Source organism: Diceros bicornis, chromosome X (assembly GCF_020826845.1).
Source record: "Diceros bicornis minor isolate mBicDic1 chromosome X, mDicBic1.mat.cur, whole genome shotgun sequence".
Lineage (NCBI taxonomy): Eukaryota > Metazoa > Chordata > Mammalia > Perissodactyla > Rhinocerotidae > Diceros > Diceros bicornis.
Window position 1 is genome coordinate 120,998,165 of NC_080781.1, and position 18,703 is coordinate 121,016,867.

The 18,703-nt window shown below is 40.6% G+C and overlaps 1 protein-coding gene and 1 pseudogene across 2 annotated transcripts in view; one reads left to right on the plus strand and one right to left on the minus strand.

The window, feature by feature from the left end:
* LOC131400368 (uncharacterized) overlaps window positions 1-18,703 on the plus strand; it is a 380,884-nt pseudogene that overhangs the window by 143,518 nt on the left and 218,663 nt on the right.
* The window catches only part of HS6ST2 (heparan sulfate 6-O-sulfotransferase 2), a 269,096-nt gene that overhangs the window by 71,515 nt on the left and 178,878 nt on the right, over window positions 1-18,703 (minus strand). Inside the window, exon 3 of one of the 2 annotated variants that reach the window (XM_058536732.1) lies at window positions 8,650-8,682. The exons of the other annotated variant lie outside the window; for it this stretch is intronic. Coding sequence (XP_058392715.1) covers window positions 8,650-8,682 — 33 coding nt within the window. The remainder of the gene's footprint in view (window positions 1-8,649; window positions 8,683-18,703) is intronic. 2 annotated transcript variants of the gene reach the window in all.

The window sequence follows — 18,703 nt, forward strand, 5'->3', positions numbered from 1 at the left end:
GGCCCTGAGGCGGGCAGAAATCAAGTCAGAAACTACAGAAGCCATGAGAAGAAAGACCAGCGTGCTGCCCAGTGCCATCTACACATGGTTTCTAGCATACCCGCGGCCAAAATTATGAAAGATGAAAAGTTTTCAAGCCACATAAGGCCTTGATGAAGCCCCCTTCTAATTCCAGTGTCTGGCTGACGAGGCAATGCCGAGCTGTCTGGAAAATCAATGGAGCAAATTGGACTGTAAGCCAATGACAGTGAAGGGACAGGAAGCCCTACGGTGCCACAGTGACAGTCATTTTTTTCTTAGGTGCAATTTTAGGATTTCAAAAAAGGGCCATTTGCCAAGTAGGAAATATTTCAACTCTGCAAGGGGAACAGAAATAATCTAGTAATTTCTGACTTGCGCAATAGTATTCTCCATTTTAACGTGCACATAAGATCGCCTGTGATATACAGCTGAACTACAAATACTCTGGACAAGACGGTGAGACTAAACTAATGGAAAATGTTGCTGACAAAATCCATCTAGAATAGTGAAATAGAAAGATAAGGCAGAAGCAACAAATATACCTAGAAAAGGATTCAAAGTACCGAGAATCTAAAATAAAAGACATTTAAATCTTTTGATGGAGAACAGACTACAACTGTAATTAAGAATGAACATTAAACAGATGATGTACACGTTTAACTGTGGATCCCCAGTCTATAGCCACAATCCTCTCTTTCTCCATTTCCATCGAATTTTGAGTTTTAGTCTCTATTTCCAATTCAGCCACTCTCTCCCATGTGACCTTGTACTATCAGCTGGCTCCAAAACCTCCAAAATAAAATGTACTTTACCTATTGCTAAGGGATTTTTCCCACCTTCATTGATAAACAAGCAAGCAAAAAATAGTAGCTAGCATAGGTTTTACAAATCAAGGTACTGGACAGGATGCAGTTGCCCTGGGTTCTTGTCCCAAGTTTGCCACTAAATAGCCGTGTGTACTTAGATAAGTCATGGTCTTGGTGGGTATCTGTCTCCTGACCTGCACAACATTAAGGCCTTTTAAATTGGAGTCATACAGGAACTCCTTGTGCTGTCTTCCTCACCTCTCTCTACAAGCCCCACTCTTGTTCTGTCAATATTCTGTAACTGTAAATCAGAGACACACTTCTTGGAGTTTCCAAACCCTCTGGGACCCTCTTTTCTCCTTCAGACTCCCTTGCCACAGAATCATGCTCAGCTTTTCTCTGGATTTTTAAAAGACTGCCTTCCTAAAATCTAGTCATGGAACTGATTCTTGTGTTTAGAATGTGGCCGAGTATCTGAATAATAAGTGGAATAGTGACAACATGGAAGGCAGTTCGAAGGGTACTTTGAATATTGACAACTTTTTTTTTAAGATCATATTGTTTTTTTTTTTTTGAGGAAGATTGGCCCTGCGCTAACATCTGTTACCAATCTTCCTCTTTTTGCTTTCTCTTTTCTCCCCAAAGCCCTAGTACATAGTTGTGTACCACAGTTGTAGAGTTGTAGCTCTTCTATATGGGACACTGCCTCAGCATGGCTTGATGAGCAGTGAGTAGGGCCGCGTCCAGGATCTGAACCGGCGAACCCTGGGCTGCTGCAGCAGAACACGCGAACTTAACCGCTATGCCACCAGGCAAGCCCCTTGACAACTTTCTTTCCATTCCATCTACTCCAAACCCACCCTTTCTGCTTCCCTAAAAGCCCAGTACAGCAGATGTAGGAAGGTGTAAATAAGTTAGGGAAGGGGGCCGGCCCCGTGGCTTAGCGGTTAAGTGCGCGCTCTCTGCTACTGGTGGCCCGGGTTCAGATCCCGGGCGCGCACCGATGCACCGCTTCTCCGGCCTTGCTGAGGCCACGTCCCACATACAGCAACTAGAAGGATGTGCAGCTATGACACACAACTATCTACTGGGGCTTTGGGGAAAAAAAAAAAGGAGGAGGATTGGCAATAGATGTTAGCTCAGAGACCGTCTTCCTCAGCAAAAAGAGGAAGATTAGCACAGATGTTAGCTCAGTGCTGATCTTCCTCACATAAAAAAAAAAAAAAGAAGAATTTAGGGAAGGCAAGCTTTCTAACTCCTACCTCAGTTCCTAACTGGGCTTCAGCTAGGTGCTGAGGAAGACAGCACAGTGATGGCTGGAAGAATCCTGAGTGGCATTCCAAGGGTTAAGATGCTTTTCTTGGCACCTAACTCATTAGTGGGCAACACCTGTGCCATGTCATTTTGAAGCCAACTTAGAATGCCTTCCTTCATTTTAGTGGTATTTGGTTCTTTTTGAAAGATTTCCTGTGGGCAAGCTGAAAAGACAGTGAACTTTCAGATGTTCACATATAAGAGTTGATAATTGCATCTGTGGTGTTGAATTGTTGCCCTAGCCGGCAGAGGTTAAAACAAGAGGCAATGTTTTAACTTCTTGTGACATTTATAAGAATTGTAAAGCTGGCTTTTGCCGGAAAACTTATGCTTAATCTAAGCAGTTGTGATACATTGGAAAATGTTCCTACATATCCACTTTACAAAATTAAACAGAATGTTGGAAAGAAATCTTCGCCCATGTCTCTGAAAACAACTAATTGTACCACTTTAGAGCTAGAAAGAACCTTAGGGATCACCTACTTTGAACACTGGTTTTATAGATGAAGAAACAAGCTCAGAGATAGGAAGTGCTATGTCTAAGGTCATATAGCTCATTTGTAGCGGTGAGACCCAGGTTTTCCGATTCCCAATCCGATGCTCTTCCTACTACAGAAGTAGGCAAAGCCAAATACCACCACAACTACTAACCTTTGATGCTTGTGTTTTTCTTTCAACAGATAGTTTGCCTTGAGTACCAAAAATCCTTTGAGTAATCAAGTAAAATGTCCCTAAGGGATTACTAGGCCCATTTACATTCTATGACAGGGAAGAGGGTGAACTGCCAAATTCTAACACTGACAAAGACAAGAAAAGTATGAAACAGAAGTTTAATAAGGAGCGTACATTGGGTTATACTTTAGGACTAGCTAAGGGGAGGTGGTCCTAACGATCGAGTGGCCAGAAGCAGCAAAATTACAATTGGTACCAAATCCAGAAAAGTACGAAATAGAGGAAACCAAAGGGCTCAGACAAAGTGTTAGTGACGTCTGTACAAAAGCAACAAAAGCAAAGAGCAAAATTCACCTTGATCACTCACCACTCATCCAATCATTTTCGGTCCACTTTGTTTTATTTTGTTCATGGCATTTATCAATCTCCAAAATTAGCTTGTTCATTTACTTGTATACTTATTTTCCGTTTCCCTCCAACACGTGCACACACACACACCTTAAGAAACACAAGAACAAGCACCTTGTCTTTCTTATTGTCCCCAGTGCCTAGAACAGTGTCTGGAACATAGTAAGTGCCCTGTAGATACATATTGAGTGAATAAATTTCAGAAAGGTAAAAGAAGTTAGACTATGGTTGATGCAAACTGAGAATAAAAGCATCCAAGACTATAAATTCAAGGATGTTTATATGATTCTTACTTCCAGTCAGAATAAGAGAAGTACATCAATGTCTCTAACTCATTTAGGGCAAAGGAAATAGAAACACTGGTCACTATGTGCACCATCATTATGAGAGCTTTAGTGCCATGAGGGACCTGCAGGGGGTGCTGGCATAGTGGAAGGGGGTGCCGGCATAGTGGAAGAGGGTGCCAGCATAGTGGAAGGGGGTGCCATCTTCATATCCAAGGGCAGCAAGGTATATTTTCAGGATTACAAATGCAATGAGGGCTCTTTGGGACCTGAGAGTGACCTTGAAAGGGACCTTGAAATTGACAGCTGGGACCAAGAACACTTAGATTTAAGATTTGCAAACAAAGGGCCATGTTAAATTTCTAAAGAGGAGGCTGGAATGCACTCATGAAGGCAAGGAAGTCACCTGATTTTCTAGGCCATTACAATTTAGAGGATATGATGGCCCCTAACACTCCATAGGGCAGTAACTCAACTGGAAGGGATTGTACTTAATTTGGGGAAGGTGAGGGGATGGGGTTACCCTTCTTCAAAAGAAATATTGCTCCCTATGCTAAAGCCAAGTCTGTAGTTTCCATAAGAATAACTCGTTTACAAAGAATTCTCCTAACAATATTATACACATTAACCAAGATTTGTCTATCCCTTTGCTCTAATTAAGTTTTAGGGTTAGACATAATCATTCTTAACTCTGGCCTGAACACTCAGAGCCAACTTGAAACATAAAATCCTGAAGTAATTCAATATTTACTAAATCTAAAGGAAGTAATCAATTTCTAACTCGAATTTATGCACAATCTTTTCCCATTTTAGCACTGTCTTATTTCCCTTAAGTTCCTCTTTGGTCATTAAGATTGTCAGCAAGGTTATAGTCATCAAACAATTTGTCACATGCTGCAGATATTTCTAGACCAAATTAAACACTCAATGTACTTGCATACAACTAAGGAAAAATGTATTAGATACTTAGGGACAAAGAGTCAGTATATTCTATATTCACAGCCCATTGCTCCACAGACAGCATGGTATCTACTGGGTTATCAGTGAATGTTTGCAGAATGCATAAAAGAAAAAATTTATTTACACTCTGATAGAATTATTTTCACACATTCAAAATCTCAAGTATATCTGACCCAGCATGTGTGCATGTGTCTATACATTCACGTGCTCTCAAAATACCCACACTCTCATCCTTCAGGTTGAACACATTATCCTTTCTCTTGGCATGTGTGTTTGTATAAGAAAACAAGATTAACCATACAATTTATTCCAGGAAAGATAATTTTAACTAACATTTCCCTCAAACACGCCAACCTTCCAGCACCTAAAAATTGAACTCAATTTTCATTAGGAAAGATGTTCCCTCCTCCCTAGAAAACATACACCTTTTAAAGTTTCAACTGCCAATTTATATTTCCAGTTAATAATAACAGAAATTCATAGTTTACTTGTCAGGCCTTCCTTGGAAAGCTCATTTTGAACAACTTTCCTAACTTAGACTACTTTTATTCCTGCTCAGGCTAATGCTCAGCACTTCTTCCTTGTTTTCAACTCTTAATACCTCTTGAAGCCAGATTCCCCCATCTGCATTCCTAAGGCAGGATGACAAAAACCAGACTACACTTCAGCCTCCTAGGATATCCTGCCCTGGAGATGCTCAGCAGGCAATTGGAAATTGGAGTTAGCCTGGAGCTCCCGAATGAGTTAAGGATTGGAGAGGTCAATTTGGGAATCATTAGTGTAGAGGTGAAAGGTGAAGCTATGTGAGGAGATGAAATTACCCAGAATGAGAACACAGCACGAGAAGAGAAGCAGATCAATGACAGGACCTTGGGAATTTCTCCGTTTAAAGGGGCGCGGGGGAGGGAGAGGTTGTGTGTGTGTGTGCGTGAGTACATGCGTGTAAAAGAGATCTCAACAAAGGAAACTTAAAAAGTGTTGAGAAGACAGGAGAAGAACCGAGATAAATTACGAATGCTTTCAAGCAAGAGAAGATGTGCCAAAGTGCCAGAACCTCCAAAGGGATCAAGAAGACTGAGGATTTTGACTGAGAAGAAGTCATGGGATTTTGAAACATGGTGGTCACAGATAACCTTAGGGAAGATAGTCTTCCTGCGGCCATTCTTGTGGACTCTGTGTGCCCATATGCATAAGTGTACAGGTATATATGCATGTACTCCAAACCACCATAAGAATAAATATTAGTATTGACTGAACCTGGTACTGGGTGTGCCAGCCAATGACGGTAATAACCACTACTATATATTGACGTTTACTATGTGCCAGGGACAGTGCTAAGCACTGGATATGCCTGATCTCAATTTAATCCTCGCAACAACTATATAAGGTGGCTACATTTTACATGTGAAAAAACTGAAAGCCCAGAGAAGTTAAATAAATTACTCGAGGTCACACTGCTAGAGAGTGGCAGCACCAAGATTGGACCCAAGAATGGTTTGAATTTAAAGGCCCATATTCTCAGTCTCTGAAGAAACATGTCCATTATGCTGATGTTAGCTAGGTAATCTATGCATGCGGGGAAGAGAGCTGATATTGGTTGAATGTCTCCTATCGCCAAGTGCTTTGCAAGGGCATCTCCTTTCACACATATACCATCAAAATCATGGCTATTTTTAGGTAAACCCTATGAAGGCATATTTAAAGAAATCTGATTCAGCCTTTTGGAACATAAGTTGAAGCTATATGATTCCAAAACAACCAGTTATAATTTAAATGTATTTACTACAATAGCTCCCAATAGTTTGAAAGTAAAAAAAAAAAAAGTGTGGCGTCATTGATTTGGTGGTTATTACTGATATTCAAATTACCGACAATCAAACTCATCTGAAAAGTGAGGGGATTTGACAGGATGATCTTAAAGGCCTCCTCCAGCCTTGACTTTCTATGATTCTCATATGCAAGTCTAAAGCCAATAATTTCAAAGATATGGAATAGGAAGTAGAATGTAAATGCAGCAGCAGAACTGGTTTCTACATAAGCATCCTTTTATTCCTTAAATTTATAGAGGACTACTGTTAAAATATTATAAACATAGTCTTTGATTGTTGGAGGCGTTGATTGCTAACTTAAACAGAAGACTGGAAACTTCATCACAAAAGGATACACTAAAAATCCAGCCAAATAATTTGCTTACAACCAACTGAAGACCTTATGATACAGCTGGCTATAGGAAAAAGAGAGAGAGAGTGACAAACACTCTGGCAATTAATGTTTTTGCTGTCTATAGAAAAACAAATGAGGTTCTGGTCTGAAACAATTAGCATCGCTGTTAATTGTGCATGTGTGTAGCAAGAATACAAGGCATTTGGAATGGCTTCCACTGATTGTTCCCTTCTTTTGCTGGATTACAAAATCCATTCAGACAACTAAATAATAGCAAGCATTTATGCAAATTGTTAATTATAAGGCAGAGATAATCATAATCTTATATATTTATAAAACTGCATATACAATGGGGATTACCAAATGAATTGGTGCTTTATTATTTTACTAGTGGTTGAAAAATATGCTAGCCTTGCAAATAGTTTTCATACATCATTCAGTCCACCAGAATTAAAAATGGCCCCATTGACATTTACCAAAGCCATTTCTTTTCCATCTCACCATCTGTACTCCACTCTTCCTTTCTTACAAACGAAGACCAGGTATAAATTGTTCTGATAATAACTTCTGGTCAAACTGATGAGCACCATAATAAAAATAAAGAGAATATCGAGATTTGCTTTGTTATACAGCAAAACTGTTATAGATAGATGGTTCTAGCATTTAGCAAATTTTAAAGCAAAAATAAAACAAAATTCTCAACATTTGCCCCCATCAAAGCAATTATAGGGATAATAGTTCCTAAGTTATTGATCATTATCTTAACGATCATCTACTCCATTTTATTTCACAGATGAGGAAATCAAGGCTCACAGCAGCGATGGGACTAGAGCAAAGTCACCCCACTAGTTAGTAGCAGAACCTAGTGCTCTTGACACCACGACACATCCAATCTATGATCTTTAAACGCCCTCCCATAATAATATTGTGTGATTGGGTGTCTATGTGTTTATACCACTTATCTCAATAAATTATAATCTGACTATGAAATTAAACACTGAATTTACTATTCTCAGCTATCAAATAAATCCACTGAGGCCCTAACAGGAATATGGAAGCCCAGCTACTGAAAGCTAAACTGGGCATCTAATAAATGGCCCATCTATTCTATTTAATAAGAGTCTGCCCTATTGGAGGAATCGCAAGCCTACAGCCTTTGCTCTCACTAACCTGTTTGGCCAGGGAGCATAGGATGGGATGTAGGTGGGTAGGAAGAGAAAGTAGAGACACTGGTAAACATTTCTGGAGGCAATAAGTCTACAATAGGCCAAATATGGTACTGGTGAGCATCATGATCTTAGAAAACAATGTGCCAAGCAACTGATCACACATTTACAAAATGGCTTATGATTCTCATAACCTCTTCAGCACTGCTGGCAATATAATGGTACAGCTCATGGTGACAGTTTTCGCCTGCAAAGGCACTATCCTGGAGCATTCTCAATACCTCCCCCACGCCCATAGTTAGGAACTTTTCTGTGTTTGATTAGATTTGCTCTGCTGCGTTGTTCATGTCATAAGGCCCCTGGCCTATGGGATTACCTTACCTTGCAAGTCTACATATTTACATATTTTAAAAGCCCTGATATTTTCAAATAATTGATTTTCCTTCAATGAAATGCTGACCTAGTTGTTCCCTAAACCATCATCCAGCCTAGCAATAGGCCAGTGTGCCTGAAGCACTGTGAAAAATACTTTGTTGATGGCGAGGTATTCTTAACAAAACACTCTACCGTGTCATCCTATTTCAGCAAAAAGGAAAAGGAGCTAATGACCAACTGCCCAACTGTTCGGGGTGTTGGCCATGAACCTTCATCCCACTTCTGAACTAGGTCAGCTTTCAGACCTGAGACTACAATGCCTGGGTAGTTTCAGCTGTTTTAAACTAAAAGAGAACTGTAAAGACTCTGTTTGAGCCAAGCCCTATTTATTGTATTGAAATTAAACTGATAGGCAGCCGCAGAGTCTATTCATTCTAGCTTACTTGGGTTCAGTTAAACTAAAAATATGTTGTCACTTACCTTGACGCATCTAGAATCTGAAAAATCCTCCACCTGTTAAAGGAACAGTAAAACCAGGTGCTAGCAAGAGCTTGGTAAGAGCGGAGTTAAAATAATACAAGTTTTCCATTGTGCTTTGCTAGCATATTTTTCCAGCTTCCCAAACTGCAAGGAAGCAGCTCCCCATTCACTCCTCTCAAGTAGTAGGGAGGTTACAAATCAGAGGGCTGAAAGGGACAGGGTAGCGCTGAGAGCCAGACTTCTGGAGGGCTATAGGCTGAGAATGATAGATCTACCACTCAGTCATGCTAATTCCATTCCCTTTCACAAAAGCAATGACAAGCTACGCAAAAACAAAAGTCAATAAACCAAAAACCAAACCAAACCAAACGCTATGGCCCCACTAAAATGGAAATGCCTGATTGAAAGGACCTAGGAGGAATTGACAGGGATTTTTCATAATATCAGGAATATATGAACCACAAATAACAAAAGGAAAAGAAAAGGAAAAAAGAATGATTAGACTTTGCTGATGCTCTTCAAAAAGATGAAAATTCAAAGCACACAGAAAGTGATACATAAATCATCATTCTAGTCCCTTCCAACCAAACGCAAGACATCCATCAAAGTAAACAATGTCTCTCCATTCAAAAAAAAAATGCTCAGCTGTTTTCATAATATATGTCTAAAGAATCACAAAACACTAATTCTAACAATGTGAATTTCTGATATTAGCTGGGACTATGAAGTTGTGCATGGGTCAATTGCTAATTTGAGGGTTTAAATGGGCTCAGTTAGCTTTCTGTTTTATATTAAGCAAGGGATATTATAATGTGACAACACTTCTGTGCCCGAAGCGAGTTATATAGCTTGTACACTTTCTTGGGAGAAGTGTTTCTTTACATCAAATATGTCTGGAGGCTTTAGAAGTGAGTTAAGAGAGATTGTTAATAGCATGACGAGCAGCAGTGCCCTTGCATCATCATCCGAGAAGCAATATAAGACTCTTTTATCATCAGTTCCTAGTGTGGCTAAGCTCTGCTTCCCTGGTTCCGTGAGTTGTTAAGACTGATGGAGAAGCAAGTGTTATGAGAAAAAAAAGTGATGTACTTGGTGAGCCCTGGCTCAGATCTGTTAGACAAGACACTCCCATTAGCTGACTTACCATCCAGGGCCCAATGTGCTCCTCTTCCATTCCAGCCACAAGGAAGAAGTAATCTAGAGTGTTCTGACCTACCCCATGACTTAGTTTCCCTAGACAGTGAAGAGAGGCTAGTACCTCTTCCACTGCACTCAGCCTCATGAACAAAACGTAACACAACTTTGGGTGAAAAATACAACAACAAGAAAAAAACATAAAGCTATATGTTGATTCCTAGTACTAGAAAACTCCAAAGTCAAATATATAGCACTTTCCAAAACTGTAATTTTAATTTTGCTGCACTAATAGAAATCCTCAAATAATATAAGTACGTACACAATTGATTTACATGGGGATGGGACCAAATTTAACTTTAATCAGGGAAACTATTGCCTCTTGAGATTATTTTTTTTTATTTCTAAGTAAATTTCTCAACTGCCTATTACAGTTTGCCCAGTGGTTGCACTGAGGAGACTTTTGAAGCTCATTGCCTTACCTGGGAGTCCAAGTTATCAGAGGTGGAGTATTCAATGGTTATCCAGGAAGATGTTACAGGTGCATCAATCAAAAGGGTTGGCATCATTGGAAGTGAATCAAAGCCCATGTGAGTAAAGGTAAAAAAAAGAAAAAGGAGAGGCATACTGATTAGAAAAAATGAATTAACTTTATGAACCCATTTTATACACACACACACACACACACACACACACACACACACACTCTCTCTCTCTCTCTCTCTCTCTTTCTTTGGGAAGGTTCTTAAGTAGAATTTTATAAAAAGACCTTTTAATAAAAAGAAAGGATAATTATGTAATGTGATAGAGATGCTAAATATCGCTACAAAGGCAATCATATTACGATATATAAATGTATCAAATTAACACATTGTACACCTTAAATTTACACAATGTTATACATCAAATATATTCAACAAAAAATCACCCCACAAAGAAAATGTATTATTTATGTGACAGGCATTGTTACAGGTACTGAGGGTAGAGCAGTGAATAAAACAGACACAAATCCCTGCCTTCACAAAGTTTACAATCTTGTGGAAGATATTTTTAGGCCATCTGCTTAGAAAATAGTTCCACAGAAATATATTGTATGTTATTAACTCTAGGAAAAACTTTCTCCCCATTTTATTTATTCTTATTTATGTATGGAGAACATATCCAATGGCATCAGATTCAACATTTGTATTAGAAAGAATTGTCTGATTGGAAGGGATATTATTTCTACTCATGATTTCTCCTTGTGGAAAGTCCCCAAAAAGGCTGTAAGCCAGGTTTCTTTCCAGCTGGGCCATTTGCTATCCATAGAACTCCATGTCTGCATACCTTGAAATGCTGTAAAAACAAGAAGTCTCTAAATGGCAGCTTCGTAATGCTGCAGTACCACATCCTGGCAGGGTTTTCCTCATTGGATGCTGTAGTGTTCTGTAACAGCTAGCCCAGGTAACACTCTGAGATTGGACTCATCACCGCTCAGGAAGCCACATCTTGGGAAAGCAACAGCAGTTTGTGGACAAAGGAGCTGTGGTTACCACACCCATGACACAGACACTGGCTGGAGAATAAACAATAAGTATAACTTTCTTCTGGGCCCAGGTTCGAGAAGATGTGCCTAAATATCACTCAAGTGACATCCACTGCCAAATGTCAAAGTAGCAGGAAAAGGAAAAGATGAAAGTGGAGGGAACACATATACATCATTGGGAAAACCGGAATTGGGGAGAGACTTGGGAGCCCCGAAACTCCAGATGGGAGCCTCAAACAATGACAGCTCTCCCCTGGCATTTATATTCTCAGGGTAGGTGCTTAGGGCTTCAGAAATAAAAGTGAAGCTATGATTCACTTTTACCTTTGATACCTTTGATATTAAAGATAAAAATTAAGACCTAGGACAAACAGGATGATGTAAAAATCCGAGAGCCCTTGCCTGAAAATCAGGATCCTTGGTTTCTAATCCTCGTTTTACCAATGACTCATTTGATCTTGGGCAAATTCTCTTCTCTATTCCATCAGGGAACCGTATGAAATGAAGGATTTTCACAAGGTGGTTTCTAAAAATCCTCCAGTTCCAATATTTTGTAATTCTCTAATAGCTTTGCCTTTCATTTTGGTGCCAAGTTAGTTAAAAGTACAGCAGTCTCAAGGGGTTGATCTCCATGATATGTAAAGAACTCACACAACTGAACAACAAAAAAACAAACAACCCGATCAAAAAATGGGCATAGGAAATGAACAGACACTTCTCCAAAGAAGATATACAGATGGCCAATAGGCACATGAAAAGATGTTCAACATCACTAATAATCAGGGAAATGCAAATCAAAACAACACTAAGATATCACCTCAAGCCCGTTAGAATGGCTATAATCACTAAGACAAAGAACAACAAGTGTTGTAGAGGATGTGGAGAAACAGGAACCCTCATACACAGCTGGTGGGAATGCAAACTGGTGCAGCCTCTATGGAAAACGGTATGGAGTTTCCTCAAAGAATTAAAAATAGAGATGCCCTATGACCCAGCCATCCCACTACTGGGAATCTATCCAACGAACCTGAAATCAACAATCCAAAGAGGCTTATGCACCCCTATGTTCATTGCAGCATTATTCACCATAGCCAAGAAGTGGAAGCAACCTAAGTGTCCCTCGACTGACGACTAGATGAAGAAAATGTGGTATATATATACAATGGAATACTACTCAGCCATAAAAAAAAGACAAAAACATCCCATTTGCAACAACATGGATGGGCCTGGAGCGTATTATGTTAAGTGAAATAAGCCAGAAAGAGAAAGACAAACACTGTATGATCTCACTCATGTGGAATATAAACCAACACATGGACAGAGAAAACTGTACTGTGGTTACCAGGGGCAATGGGGGTGGGGGGTGGGCACAAGGGGTGAAGGGAGTCATATATATGGTGATGGACAAACAAAAATGTACAACCCAAAATTTCACAATGTTAAAAACCATTAAAACATCATTAATTAAAAAAAAAACAACAACGAAAAGTACAGTAGTCTCTAGTCATTTTCTCAGTACAACATGCCATTAGTAGTTCAGAGATCCCAGAGCCCAACATTCTGATCTTATGAGTAAATGAGAACATGGCCAAAACAATAACAGCCAAGTTGAAATGCAGCCGATCATCATTCTGTCCAGGGAAATAGCTTTGTTTATTTGAAATATAGCGTGGCTGGTTCTTTAGCATGGAAAAGTTATATGAGAACACTTCATTGAGAATAACAAGGAAAATCTAACTGATGAACAATTGGCCCCCCATTTCCCTTTCTGCTCATGCAACTTCTTCACCTGCCAGGAGCCTGGGATGTTGGTGATGGCTGTCAAGCAGCAGAGACCTCCACAGCCACATACTCCCAGGTAAAGGCTACACAGATGCTCAGATTTTGCAAAGAGTGGTTAAAAAAAAAAAAAACCACGACAACACTGTTTCAGTCAGCTTGCAAATCTGCGGCAGATAATACACCCTGTGGGAACCAATTACCTACCATTATTCCAGAGCTGCCAAGCAAATGGCCCATTCAACCTCTCTGGTTTCTGAAAGTGGATTGGTTTGCTCACCCTCTCACCAACTCCCCCACCCAGAGGTGCTGTGTCCTTGATTTCCCATCTCCTCCCCTCTTCGAATGCCCTTCCACCCGCATCCTGGTCTGACCTAGTATACTGCTGCTTAATTACTGCCACCTCCTTTTGTATCTCAGGCCATGTCCTCATTTGGTCTCTGAAGGCAAATACAGTATATCCTAGTGAAAAAACAACATTCTGCATGTTAAATCTGGTCCCCTAAATGGGAAGGAGTCCAATGTCCACAAAGTCCCAGGCAAAAGACTCTTGTTCCAACTGGTGGGGAAAAACGGAGAAGCCAGACAAAGGCCTGGATGATTCTTAAGGTCTTAGGCAAAAAAGCTACTTTTCTTCCTTACTTGCAAAGTGTTAAAATGCTTGGCCTCAGTGTTTTGCTCACGCACCACTTCCAGGTGGTGTGGGGCCATGGAATAAGCCCAGGAGTCACACAGACTGGGTTCTAGTCCAGGCTCTATCATTTACTAACTGTGTGACATGTGCTTTAACCTCTCAACCTTGATTTCCTCATCTACAAAATGGAGACAAGTATAGCACCCTCACCAGTAATGATATTCAACATATTTAACAAGCAATATGGCATGGACACTGATCAATTAGAACAGAGGCCAGCCCAACCAGAAGAGAAAGCAACTGTAAACAACCTGTGTGGACATGCCAATGTGTGCCTCACAAGGTGGTTGTGAGGGTTAGATGAGAAGATGCATGAAAACCTTGTAGCAGAGTACCAAGTCCAGGGTCAGGACTCAATAACTTTTATGCATGATTATTTTTATCTAGGGAAGAAGATGAGTAAGAGAACTGTCCAGAAGTATAATGAGTCTACAGCAGGCCAGGATCAGGGCTTCCAGGCCCCTGTCGCTGAGCCATCTTGCTACCCTGGGAACAGAACCAGCTTTTCAAAACCAATGCTCAAAGACACCTACATGTACAAAGGCCACACTGAGGGGCCAGCCCCATGGCATAATGGTTAAGTCTGGCACACTCCACTTTGGCTGCCCACGTTCGTGGGTTCGGATCCCGGGCACAGACTTATACCACTTGTCAAGCCGTGCTGTGGCAGTGACCCACATACAAAAATATTGGCAAGGATATTAGCTCAGGGTTAATCTTCCTCAAGCAGAAAAAGAGGAAGATTGGTAACATATGTTCGCTCAGAACGAATCTTCCTCCTCAAAACAAACAAACAAACAAGAAAAGAGGCCACGTTGAAAGTAATCGCATTTACTGATTTGGGGAAGAGTGTCTCCCAGCTTCTACGGTCTACTGTTTGACTGCTCTGCTTTCTTCCTTGTTCCATGCCATGCCTGCCAGAAATTCGTCATACTCTGGGATAGGGAGCTCCTCATGGTCGGCCTGAGAATGCTAGAATCCAGAACATCTTTTCCAACTTTTATTCTATGACTATTTGTTTTAATCCCCTGAAGGTCAGCATTTGGCACAACTGTAGATCTCCTGAGTTTGTCTTGTCCACTCCTTTCACAGTGTCCTCCATGCCCCTAGATAATAAACCTGGCTTCCAGACCCATCCTCCTGGCCTACTTTCCCTGCTAGCTGACAAGAATTTCAATCCTATCCTTGCTTTTGGGCAAAAGCATTTTAAGACTATAGAGTCTTCTAGACCCAGAGGAATGACCTTCTAATGGTTTGATCTCCACTCCTATGACATTTAGAGGGGACATATATTTGTGATAGGGATTTGTCCCCACATCTCTCCATTTATACCACCTAAATACAATATATACAATAGAATATACAATATATAACACAGAGCTATTCTAGCTATGTCAAGATCCTTAGGTTAATAGCTACTGGTTTCTTATTCCCTGGAGTCAATGTGGGTGGAGAGAGACAAATGCAGCCCAAGGTAACAGAAAGAGGCCTGGGCTAGAAGTCAAAAGACTGACGTCTTCATGTCAACTCTGCTGTTTGACCCTGGGCAAGCCCATTCTCAAATGGGGAAAGATGGCTCTCAGTTTTCCTATCTGCACATTGAGGTTGTTGGACTAGGTGCTTTCCCAAAGGCCCCTGTTCTTTATAACATTCTAAGACTTTATACTGAACTTGACTCAGTCAGGAACACTCCTATGAAGTGCAACCTGGGTTCTTACAAACCAAGGCCTAGAGGGAATTGCTCTTGTATTGCTGTAAGAGACTCTGGGGCCAAAGGCAGAGTAGACAAGTTTGTCTTCAGTGGCCTACTCTTCCAATTAGATCTCCGAACTTCCTACGGGCTCCTTAGGAAACTGCACGTGGGCATACCTGAGACATTCTGGCCAGTGCCCAGCGTGCAAGACAGGAGTCACAATTGATATTGAAAGTTCTTTCTGCAATCATCAACCACAGACTCTGAGGGCTGGGAGATGTCTTTTGGTGATGTTTTAGAGACCATTAGTGGTGCCCAACCCTTTCCTGACCCTGAGACCCTGCAAGGGCAGGGACTTACTACTGATCTCAGAACACATCAGTGGCAGAGTCAAGACTAGGACCCAAGTCTGTTGGTCCCTTTCCCTGACAGCACACGACCCACCCTGTGTCCACCAGAGCCCGCCTAGGGGCAGCAGGCAAGCAGGCATCTGTGCCTCCAGACACAATCACACAACCCTTCAGAACAACTCTAAGAGCAATGGCTGCAAAAGACTGAGAAAAAAACCATGCAAGACCTCAAGGATTTTAAATTCTTCTTTTCCAGTAGTTGTTAAATTGTAAACACATTTTCCTAAGCTTCTCTCTCATGTTTTGTTTTCTGCCTAAATGTGCTTTTACTACATCACGTGGTAATAATCAGTGATTCTTACATTCTTTTCATTCTGAGAAATAATGCCTAATACCTGGGCCCTGTATTGCCGAAACACTAACCACATTTTGGAAACAAAGTGGATCTGATGAGGAAAATTGCTCAACAGCCCTTTTCAAATCATGTTTTCTTATCTCTTGGCGAGCCAGTCAATTTTCAGTCGCAGATGTCTTCTCTAAGCTGTCTGTCTGTTGTCTGCTGTCATTACTGAACCCTCCCCTCAGCTCACCCCCACCCTCGCCCACCAGTTTTTAGTAAAATTTTCCTATTTTGGCATCATAAGAGTGCCCTCTAGTGCTGATCTAATTAAGCATCTGGAGACTGAGGGATTCTCATTTTTGTGGGAAATGGGTTTAGCTGTAACTTGTCCTTGGCTATGTCAACATAGATTCCTTCTGAAAGCATCTCTAAAGCACCCAATTGACAATTTTGTCTTTCAGAAAGCAGTGAAAGGAGTGTTTTGCCACTGAACAAACAAAACAAAAAAAATGAAGGGCCATAAAAGAAAACCTGGCTTGTCCTCCCTTCTGAGAAGCATTCCCACTCATGATGCATGGGCGCTGGTTGAATTATGAAATAAGATGCACAGACGCAGGCCGACTCCATCAATTGAAAGCTAACAGTGATTTTTGAATGTGTTTTAGCGTTCCCCAGATGCAAACATCTGTATTTGTATGTTAGGTTTCAGCAATGCATTTCCTCAATTTGATTGTATATATACTTTTGCTTTGAAGGAAGGAGAGACCATTAAGAATCTCTCAGAAATTTTCTGAGTATAACAGGGCTTGCTTTCTGTTAATGAGGGTCTGAAAAAGTTTCACTTATAATATAAATATAAATGTGTTTTATGCTTTATTTTATCCCATTTTGTTTCCATATTTCAGATTCTGGGGTTTGGAAGCACTGGTTCCAAATCAGCCGGGAAGATTTCCATTGTACATTTTACATTCAGCTTCACAAGGGGCTGCTACTCTGTTGAATCCCAAATATTTTATGCTGACACAGACAAAGGATGGCAAGTTGCCAGCGTGAGCTATAACTGCTTCATTCACATTTTAACATGTTTAAAACACAGAGCATAAAAAAGTCCCTAACAAGTAATGATTTGGCGTCCTAAAATAAAGATTGAGATCATTCTCAGGAAATATTCAGCCAAGTCACTAACAGGATCAGACAGTAGAGACACATGGAATGGTCCATTCTGGACATATGTCACTTGCTTTCAGCAAGGAGGTTTGGTCTCTGCTGAAGTCCAAGTATGGCAGGAGCCACTGGATTGGGTCTGAAACTTCCCTCAAGCCAGCCCAAAACAAAAAGCGAACTGGCAGGTCTGTGAAGAGGCAACGTGCTACAGCAGAGTGAGCACAGGCTTTGGAGTTGATAGAATTGTGTTCAAATCCCAGCTCCTCGACTTTTCTTTGCTCACTTCAAACCTGTCAGTCTCATTTTTCTCAACAAACCTGTGACCTCCTTGTGATCTCCAATAATATTTAACAGAGGGCACAAACTAGGTGCTCAATAAAACCTGCTGAATTTAATATAACCAACAATTTTGATAAAAAAGTGAAAAATACCCTTCATTATCCAGATGTGCTCAAAAATCCAAGTGTCTGGGGTCAAGTAAATGAAACATCTGTATAAGGGACTTCATTGTTAAAAATCTGTGTTAAAGACTTTAAGCCACTGCTATTCTTGCCCACATATACCTCGCTAGTCTCTGTCAAAGCAAGAAATCAAAAGGTCCGAGGCTGTGCTTGAGACCCCTGGCTAAACAGTTCTTTCTGTTTGGCAAATATAATATTCATAACTGGATTTATCTTGCCGCTATTGATGGATGCGCTGCTTTTTGAAAATTCATGACCAGTTCAACATTTTTGTGGGCTTTGGACATCTTTCAATGTGAAGATGTAGCACCATCGTTAGGGCAAAGCCTTACTGGTTTCCTCATGAAAACCAGTCTCCTTTTATTGCAGGACTTGCAGTTTCATGTCTTACCTGAAGTTTGAAAACCAGGTACCAAAAAGATCCTGTGTGCTTCTGCCCCAAGAATACAAAACATGGGACAAGTTTGCCAAATCATCTGGAAGAGTACACAGAATATCTTTTCTAGAATTATTAGAAATTATACCTAAATGACAAACAATAAGAATCATGCTCTTAGCTAACATTTAATGAGTGCTTACTGTATGCCAGGCACTCTGAACTTTATAGGAATTATCTCATTTTATCCTGAACAAAAGTCTTTACTCATTGTAGAGATGAGAAAACCGAGGCTCAGAGAGACTCGCATGACTAACAATTCAATTCCAGAGTTGTAGGATGCCATCACCCATACTCATTAGCCACTAAGCTGTACTGTACCTGTGAGGTAGGCATTATTCCTCGCATTTTACAGGTAAGGCAGGTGAGAGTCACAGAATAACTTGCTCAAGGTCATACAGCTGGTGAGTGAAGGTGATCAGAAGGGAATATTCAATATTCCTGACTCTGAATCTTACACCTTCCCCATCGTGCTGTG